The sequence below is a fragment of the Daucus carota genome, chromosome 5 (assembly GCF_001625215.2).
Source record: "Daucus carota subsp. sativus chromosome 5, DH1 v3.0, whole genome shotgun sequence".
Lineage (NCBI taxonomy): Eukaryota > Viridiplantae > Streptophyta > Magnoliopsida > Apiales > Apiaceae > Daucus > Daucus carota.
In genome coordinates, this window is record NC_030385.2 from 6,786,387 (window position 1) to 6,795,424 (window position 9,038).

The window sequence follows — 9,038 nt, forward strand, 5'->3', positions numbered from 1 at the left end:
AGACAGACGTTTTTCTCAAGGAGACAGCTAGGGTTTTGGGTTTTCGGAGCTTTACACACACACACCATATATATAGTATATTCATATTAAATTATTTATAATATATACTCCCTCCGTCCCTCCCATTTCTTATCAAATGGGTTGGGCACGGAGGTTAAGAAATATGTATGAAGTAGTGGAAAAGCGGAAGAAATATGGGTGAAGTGGTGGGACCCATGAACTATTTTTGATAAGTTTTGAAATGTAAAGAATTGGATGTGACATCCTAAACAGAAAAGTGGAAAGAAATGGTTGGGACGGAGGGAGTATATATATAATATATATTATTTATTATTTAATAGTTTTAATGAATGAATTAACCTCTAACAATTATGTTCACCAAGATTATTATGATCCGACCCGAAATACAACGGATTGGATATCAATTTCACGAAACCCGACCCAATTGCAATGCCTGTTATGTACCCCAGGTATTTTCCTATTATTTATAAAACGTCGGTTCTTTTATGTTTTTATTTAAGGAGAGTACACGAATGACAAAACTGATGGAGAGATATACTGCAGCATTTAAGACGGCAATTAGTAGACCAAAATTATCTTTCTAAGTACAGAAGAACCTTCGTAAGCCAACAACAAATCAAATTCATAATCCCCAACGGGTGCGTACAAAACCAATATCAAATCACATCCATTCCTACGATGCGAGTTTAGGGCAGTTTGTGGAGTATTTAACATGTATTTATTGAAGTGTTATTACACAGCAATAAGCTGATTTACATTCATTGGAGTTACATATTTGGAACCGTGAAAGATCATGTCAACAAACAAGCCAGCAGCCTTTTGTGTGGGATGGTAAAGATCCCAAAATAAATGGTCGTTTCTATTCGTGCAGTATGTTGAAATGGGTATGCATGCAACTTTTGCTTTTAGCTGCCCCAGCCCACAACATGCTGCTTTCACTTCTGTAAAACCTGCAAATCAAATCATATAATACCGCCTAGTGTCTGATCACGACATGTATATTTGCGAGCCGACTAGAGTTAATTTCTTGTTTTTATATGCAAGATAAAATTATATGATTGGATCTGCAATCAGTCCAAGCGTGACGGAATGTAGCTAGGATGAATATATATTAGGCTAAAATATAAATAAACAAATCAGTACGTTGACCTTTCTACAACCATTATTCAAGAGCCTCAAATTTCAAATGTAACTTCGCGACAATTTTATACTCTGACGGGATGCGGCGCGGATTTTAATACTCATATAAAATATATATAGTTCTGTAACTTAATTTTAAGATTTTTATTTTGAATAAAAATTTGAATGTTATATTTTCATTCAGAAAAAAATAAAAATAAGTGATGAAACTATATTTTATAAGAGTATTGAAGTGCGTGTCAAACAGTAAAAAAGAAACGTACTCGAATTAAATGGGAATGGGAGTCATGGAACGGAGGGAGTATGTGTCTAGTTTTTGCTGTATAGTTTAGAATAACAGAAAAGAATTGATAAAAGCTAGATGGTAAGAAGAGATGTACCGTAAGTAGATGGATTCTGAATGAAGTCGACAAAAGCAGAGTATGCATCAAAATAAGAGTAATTGATATCCATGTATTCTGATTTGAACGCCTTTAGTAGAGAAGTCAGGCCGTCATTGTATTTCGTAGCCCAGAAATTCACTTCTTCGTTGCAGACTTCACTTTTGTTTTGAACCCTCTGAGACGGAGTGCATCCTACTGCTCCGATTCCCACTATGATAAATTTACGTGCACCAAGATCCCGTAATCTCTGTTGGTGGTGCAGTCTTAATTAATTATAGAGTAAACTTCAAAATTGTAGCGAAAGTTTATACCGATTTTCAAAAATTTAACCAAATTTCCAAATTCTCAGAAAGATCGCCAAACTTTGGTTCCGCTTTTTAAAAATGTGGCTCCCAATGTCACTAACAGGGTAATGGACAGAAAGTAAAAAATGAGTTTCAAATTCTCAGAATGGTGGCCAAACTTTGACTCCGCTTTTAAAAGTGTGGCTTCCGTCAAGTGATATTTAACGGAAGCCACATTTTTAAAAAGCGGAGTCAAAGTTTAATCACGTTTCCGACAATTATATGATGAAACATGCATACCCTTTTTAACATTTGAGTTTGTATCAGTGTTTACCTTTAAAACAACGTTGAGGGCGGACAGCATGGATTGGACATACTGTTGTGGGCTATTTTTTTTGCTAACGTCGGAGCCGGATTTGAAGTAGCCAAACAAGTCGTTGCTTCCTATGACAATCGGAAAAACAGAGTTCGACAAGTGTTGCTGAGCTGCAGCAGATCCCATTACTTGTACAAGTGCTTGATACACCAGCGTGTAGTACTCTACTTGCTTTGTCAACGGAATTGATTGTTTCTGTCACATTATTTATGGGCCCGTTTGGGTGAGTTTAAAATAAGTCCTTATTGTTTAAAGTAAAAAAGTGAAATAGAAGTTAGAAGCAAGTTAAGACTAATAAGTGATAAAAGTGTTTGGGAAATAAGTAGAAGCCGTGAGACAAAAGCTAGTAATCGTAGCTTTTTTTAAGTACTTCTTGACTTCTTACACAAACGGTACAAATAAGTGCTTCTAACTTATAATTCAAAAGCTGGGTTTATAAGCCTGTGCCAAACACCCACTATACGCATACTTTCAATACATATATGTACTGCCGAGTATAACACTAAAAATTATTAATACAAGGACACTCCATTTTATTACTTCAACTTCCTTGCATTATATTACTCATTTATATATCAGTTTTTCATTACTTGTCAAGTATTTTAATATTTTTATAAAATATATTTAAATAAATTTATAAGAATTTCAAAATGCAGGCTAATCTCTCAGTTTCAAAGGCGTACATAAGAGAGAGAGTTTTGTTATATAACTACGGAAGGCCTAAAAAAATTTATTGTGATTTTTTTGAAACTCAACTATATTCTCACTTATCAATGCACTAATTAATGATACATGAGATAAGATACCATCTAACCAACTTTTTTCTTAATATGTGTGTTTATTCCAAAATGGACCTATAAATTGAGACGGAGGGAGTATATAACAAGCACTGATATTTGAAGAGTAATAAATAAATCATTTCGTTATTCTTACAAAAAGTTCATCTGTGCCATTGAAGACTCCTGCTCCTCCGGAAGCAAAACTAACGCCACTAATCAACGCATTCGTTTTATCGGATTTGGATTTCCTTATGGAGAGATATGGTGTGGCTGTTGGCAGTCCAAGTTTTTCAGCTGCATACAAGACAAATGATTAAGAAGTAAATGGACATGCGGTTTCCACAAATAGTCGACAGAAATAATAAAATTATTACCAATAAAATCAGCAGCATTTTTGCCGTTGCAAAAGCGTCCAGTAGCTTTGCCGGTTGGGTAGTCGACGCCGTTATGAGGAAAATTAGCTTTAGCAAGGGAGAGCTCGAGGTGGTTATTGTTTCCCACGTCGACTAAGGAATCACCAAACACGTACATGGCGGTGACTTTACGAGGACTCGTATCTTGAGCCTCGGATAAATATGTGATACTAGTGAAACTGACGAGGACGATGAATAAGAAATATGCGATATTACCTACCATGACTACTACTAGTAGCAGGGTCTAAGCTACAACCTGGTGTATCTCTTTACTTAATTGTGTGGGTTGTGACTAATAAATGCCGCACAACTGGGGTTTTTATAGTGAAATAACCGCGCAAATACACATGGAAAGGAAGTGTGTATGCGTGCCAAGGAGATCTGAGATACTACGTACGTACTACAGGGTGTAAAAGCAAAGTGTGAATGCTAGAAAACATGAAAGCTGAGTTTATGATGATATCTTTGTATATTTCAGCTCCTGTCAATTTGTTAATAAGAATGTGGCCATATGTATCTTACTATCTTACTACTAATATACTTTTGTTTGACCTTCCAGAAAAGAAAAGCTAATTAATCATCAAGGAGAGACTGTTAAACTGTCACTCAAATGTCTGTTGTGTGTTGCATAACCAATCTAAATTATTGGTCTCCTGATAATAATAATAAATAGTGAGGAACGAGTGTGTATGAGTAGCAAGGTTTATCTTACAATCTCCAAGTGCTCAAGTATATTATTAACTGATCTAAGTATGAACCCAGCTCCTAATTTCTTTTTAAAAGGCAAAAGAATATGGTACCTTTATCCTTTTAACTTTAAAACAACGCTGGCGGATGGAATGACGGACACATGCATGTCTTGAGCTGGAATCTTTTTCTTTGGTGTCATCGCATGTACTAGAATATACGGTTATCATGCTCCATGGTTTGATACTTCTGGAACTCCTTCTCTATTCCCAAGTGCTCCTTCATCTTATGGCTTGCCCTGCGAAATCGTTTGTGGACTAGAGACAGAATGATTCAGTGCCATATGAACACCCCTGCAAACTGCCTTCTTTGTAACTCTATGGAATCAATCAACCATCTTTTCTCTGATTGTTCATATTTTGATCTGATTCGCCGAGCCTGCCCCATAAAATTCTCTGAAGATTGGAACCAGTGTCGGAATGGTGACATCTTTAATGCCAACAGACAACAGTACTGATGCTAAACACAGAGCCGTTGGGAGCCTGTATCTTGCTACTGCTGTTTATTTGGTTTGGAAGGAGCGAAATTACCGTCTTCACAACCCTGGCGTGCAACATGCTTCTGGTTCTACTATTTTCAACCTCAAGCGCATTACTCGTGAGAAGTTATATTCATGTATTAAGTTTAAAAATTGGGTGCATCATGACCCATCTCTGATTTGTTATATTTATTGAATTTTCCTGGGATTTGTAGTGTTTTCTGCGTACTGATTTTGTAATGTTCTATCATCCTTGTAATGCCTCTGGTTTGTCAGGGCTTTCAGCTGCTGTTTATTTTCGCGGGGTATGCTAATGCCCCCAGAAGTGTAACTCTTTCTCTCTCTCTCTCTTATAAATACTTTACCTTAGCAAAAAAATTAAATATTTTTACTAAGGGGTTATTTGATAACTCCTGGATGATAGATTTTATGGGCTCATTCAGACATGTCTCGTAAGAGCACCCCCAGCGGGGGTCAGTTTATGTCTCGATGCACGACAAATGACTTGGCTGGTGAAAAATGTCCTTGGACACCACTGGATGAACATCACAGAAATGGTCCAGGGTCACTTCCGTGTCCCCGGCCACTTTACTTTCTTTATTGTTTTTTATTAACAAAAAAAATGTTAAAGCTGCTTTTGTGTGCACTGCTTTAGTAACTGAGTAGTATAGTTCAATGTATACGTTATGTTACCGTTATTAATATTAACGTTGTAATATAACGTATATATTAGCGGTAATATTTATTTCTCCTATAAATACCAATCCCCAAGCTCCTATCATTTTCCTTCTCTAGTTCTAAAAAAAAAAAATTAGCAAAAGATGAATCCAAACAATACCCCATCTTCAAACCAAAATCCAAATTCTCAAAATCTAAACCCCCAATTTCCATATCCATATCCAAATTCATATTTTCCAAACCCACAAAATTTTACCTTTAATTCTCAAAATCCAAATTCTCAATATCAATTTCCACATTCTCAAAATTCTCAATTTCCATTTTTATATCCTCAAAATTCTCCATACCAATTTCCTTTTCCTCCATTTTCAAATCCACAATTTGAAACACAACAAACACCTATCAATATTCAAAATTCTCCGGAAACACAATTCCGGCCTTTGGTCACGAAAATATTATTGATTTAAATGATGATTGTGAAGAAGCCGAAGAGACACGAGAAACGGTTGGTCAGTGGAAGTGGGTTGAAGATAAACTCTTAATAAGTGCATGGTTGAATGTGTCAATTGATCCACTAATCGGTACTGATCAAAAAGCAGAAGCATTTTGGGATCGAATCCGTCAATATTGTGAAGAAGATAATCCCGGTGTCATTAAGAGAGGAGTTATGGCAATGAAAAAAAGGTGGCAACGAATAAATGAAGGTGCTCAGAAATTTGGATCGTGTCATGATGAGGCTCAACGACTAGTCGGGAGCGGTTCAAACTTGGACGACATAATTGAGAAAGCTCATGCACTTCATTTAAAATATTACAAGAAGAAGTCTAACTTTGACAATTATTGGCGTGAGCTTCGTAGACAACTCAAGTGGAGAACTCCTACAACTAGTGCAAGTTCTAAAAGAACTAAATTAAGTAGTTCTGGAGCTTACTCATCGGAGGAAAATAATGATACACCAACATCTGATGAATTTGAACCGATTCGTCCTAAAGGTACAAAAGCAGCCAAAAGGAAAGGAAAGGGAAAGGCAACTAAAAGAGTTTTTCGATGACACTAAAAGAAATCGTCAACTCGAGCTCTTTCATAAAATACATGGACAGAGCTCAACATCCACACCTCGAAGAAATATATACAGAGATCGTGAAGGAGGTCATCACCGCCTAGTAAATGATTATTTTTCACCGAATCCTGTGTATCCAGAAAATATATTTTGACGAAGATTCCGTATGGGAAGACATGTCTTTCTTCGTATTGTGGATGCTGTTTCAAACTTTGATCCATACTTCCAACAGAGGATTGATGCAGTGGGAAGAAAAGGTTTATCACCTTTACAGAAATGTACTGCGGCAATGCGTATGTTGGCATATGGTGTATCTGCTGACGCTGTTGATGATTATGTTCGTATTGGAGAGAGTACTACGGTTGAAGGCTTGAAAAAATTCGTCACAAATGTAGTTACGATATTTGAGGGTGAATACCTACGAAAGCCGAACTCGAATGACATGCAACGTCTACTACAGATGGGTGACGCTCGTGGCTTTCCCGGCATGATGGGCAGCATTGATTGCATGCATTGGCAATGGAAAAATTGTCCAAAAGCATGGAAGGGAATGTTCATGAGTGGTCATAAAGGAGTTGCAACACTAATACTTGAAGCAGTTGCTTCATCCGATCTTTGGATATGGCATGCATTTTTTGGAGTTGCTGGATCAAATAATGACATAAATGTTTTAGATCGGTCACCAGTATTTGATGATGTGCTACAAGGTCGTGATCCAAAGGTAAATTATACTATCAATGGAAACAATTATAATATCGGATATTACTTAACAGATGGAATATATCCTGAGTGGGCAACGTTTGTTAAAACGATACCACGTCCACAAGGTGAGAAAAGAAAATTGTTTTCAAAATATCAAGAAAGCCAAAGAAAAGACGTTGCGCGCTACAGTCCCGTTTTGCAATTGTACGTGGTCCAGCACGCTTTTGGGACAAAGAAGATCTTGGGAGAATCATGAAAGCATGCATCATACTTCATAATATGATTGTTGAAGACGAAAAGGACACATATGCCACTCAATTTGGTCAATTACCAACTTATGATGATGCAACAAATGGCTTATCGGAACCAAATTTAGGCGAGGAACCTTCAATCCCGTATGAGACTTATATTCAAAATAATATGCAGATGCGTGATAGACGGGCACATCGTCAGCTACAAAATGACTTGGTTGAGCATATCTCGCAGTTCCACACCAATCGTTAATTTCTTTTATATTGTAACATTTAAATTTGATGTTTTTAGTGTGTTGTTTTTACTTCATGTTTTTTTAATAATATGATGCATTTTAATTATGAGTCATTTTTAATTTAATAATGTATTCAAATTTTTTAATCACTTTTATTTGATTATTACAATTTTAACACTAGTAACTTAAATTTAAAAATAAATTATATAATATTTTATAACATATATATTATAATAATAATTTATGGGGTACTACAAAATATGGGAAGTGGGCTTATAGCATTGGATGGGTGGGGGTCACTATTTTTAAAAACCCACTTGGGGCAGAGGTGGCAAAAGCGTGTCAGGCGGTAGCAGAGAAATGGCCCCCTGCGTTGTTGTTGCTCTTAAGATCATTTGATATCAATTTATTTGGATTGGACTGGCTGGACGACAAGTAAAAAACGGCTGGACGATACCAATCGTCCAGATAACAAGACCAGTTAGCTATTTGTATGCGTAGTCCCGTAGTTCACACTTTAATCCTAATAACAACTGATTAACTATTATATACACTAGTAATACTCAGATATAAACCTTGTCCAGGCATTAATTTTTGAGCTCGCAAACTTGTGATGGTCAAAAATATCTTTCAATATTCAACTAAATATGATAATATTTTATATTGATAAATAAATAATAAATTTTAATACCTTGATACAAGATAAATATTATTAATCAAATTATAATTTTATAATATTAATCATTTAACATGTTATATTAATTAGTAAATTATTATCGTCCAGATAAATCAGTAGAAACTCAAACAAACAGTATCATTGGTTCAGAAACTCAAATTCACTGACCATCCAGATCATCCAGATTTCCTCTCATTCAGGACCAGAGGTTCAGATTTGACAAATGACCCCTAAATCTTCGTAGCAATCTGATATAAATATGACAATATGAAGTCAACCCTAAACGTTAATTTGTTACAGTATGATGCATTGTGAGTATTTCCATAACAGTACAACAAACTGGGTTATTAACGACGGAAATTAAGCCTTCAACCCGTCGTAGGTTACAAATTTAAGACAGTCAATTTTTGTCATAAGTTGGACATCTTATTATAAAAACTTTCGATCGTATGTAGTTTGTGGACCCATAATTTTATATATTTGGTTTTTCGATATTGCGACCAAAAATTTACGATGGTAATTATCTTATGATTAAATCTACTAACAACATCCGTCGTAAATTATAGGAAATCCGGAACTTACGACATATATATATATATATGTAGTAAGTTTAGATTTATATTTTAAAGCCCCTGCCATTTTCTATATTCCTGCTATTTTATACATATATGGGTCTGAAATTAATCCTAATAATTATTGGATTATAGAAAGTCCAGGTGCGATAAAAGCCTAAGTAAGAAGGCATGGTTTCGTGATCTATCATCCAATATTCATGGCTAGTAAATCGAGGTTATAAAAAGCCCGCTGGACATCC

At 35.7% G+C, this 9,038-nt stretch overlaps 1 protein-coding gene across 1 annotated transcript; it reads right to left on the reverse strand.

The window, feature by feature from the left end:
• Positions 1 to 622: 622 nt before the first annotated feature.
• LOC108220793 (GDSL esterase/lipase At5g55050) lies at positions 623 to 3,708 on the reverse strand. Its single transcript, XM_017394654.2, has 5 exons — positions 3,358 to 3,708; positions 3,138 to 3,277; positions 2,163 to 2,399; positions 1,542 to 1,791; positions 623 to 971 (listed from the first exon to the last, which is right to left on the reverse strand). The coding sequence occupies exons 1-5, from the start codon at positions 3,617 to 3,619 to the stop codon at positions 754 to 756; spliced, it is 1,107 nt and encodes a 368-aa protein (XP_017250143.1). The 5' UTR covers positions 3,620 to 3,708; the 3' UTR covers positions 623 to 753.
• Between the last annotated feature and the right edge of the window lie 5,330 nt (positions 3,709 to 9,038).

Bases quoted from the DNA above. Each gene is read 5' to 3' on its own strand.
- LOC108220793 (XM_017394654.2), bottom strand. From the start codon at position 3,619: ATGGTAGGTAATATCGCATATTTCTTATTCATCGTCCTCGTCAGTTTC. The intron at 3,278-3,357 runs GTAATAATTTTA...TCTTGTATGCAG, and splicing joins AAATGCTGCTGATTTTATTG to CTGAAAAACTTGGACTGCCA. The intron at 2,400-3,137 runs GTAAGAATAACG...ATAATGTGACAG, and splicing joins ATGGCACAGATGAACTTTTT to AAACAATCAATTCCGTTGAC.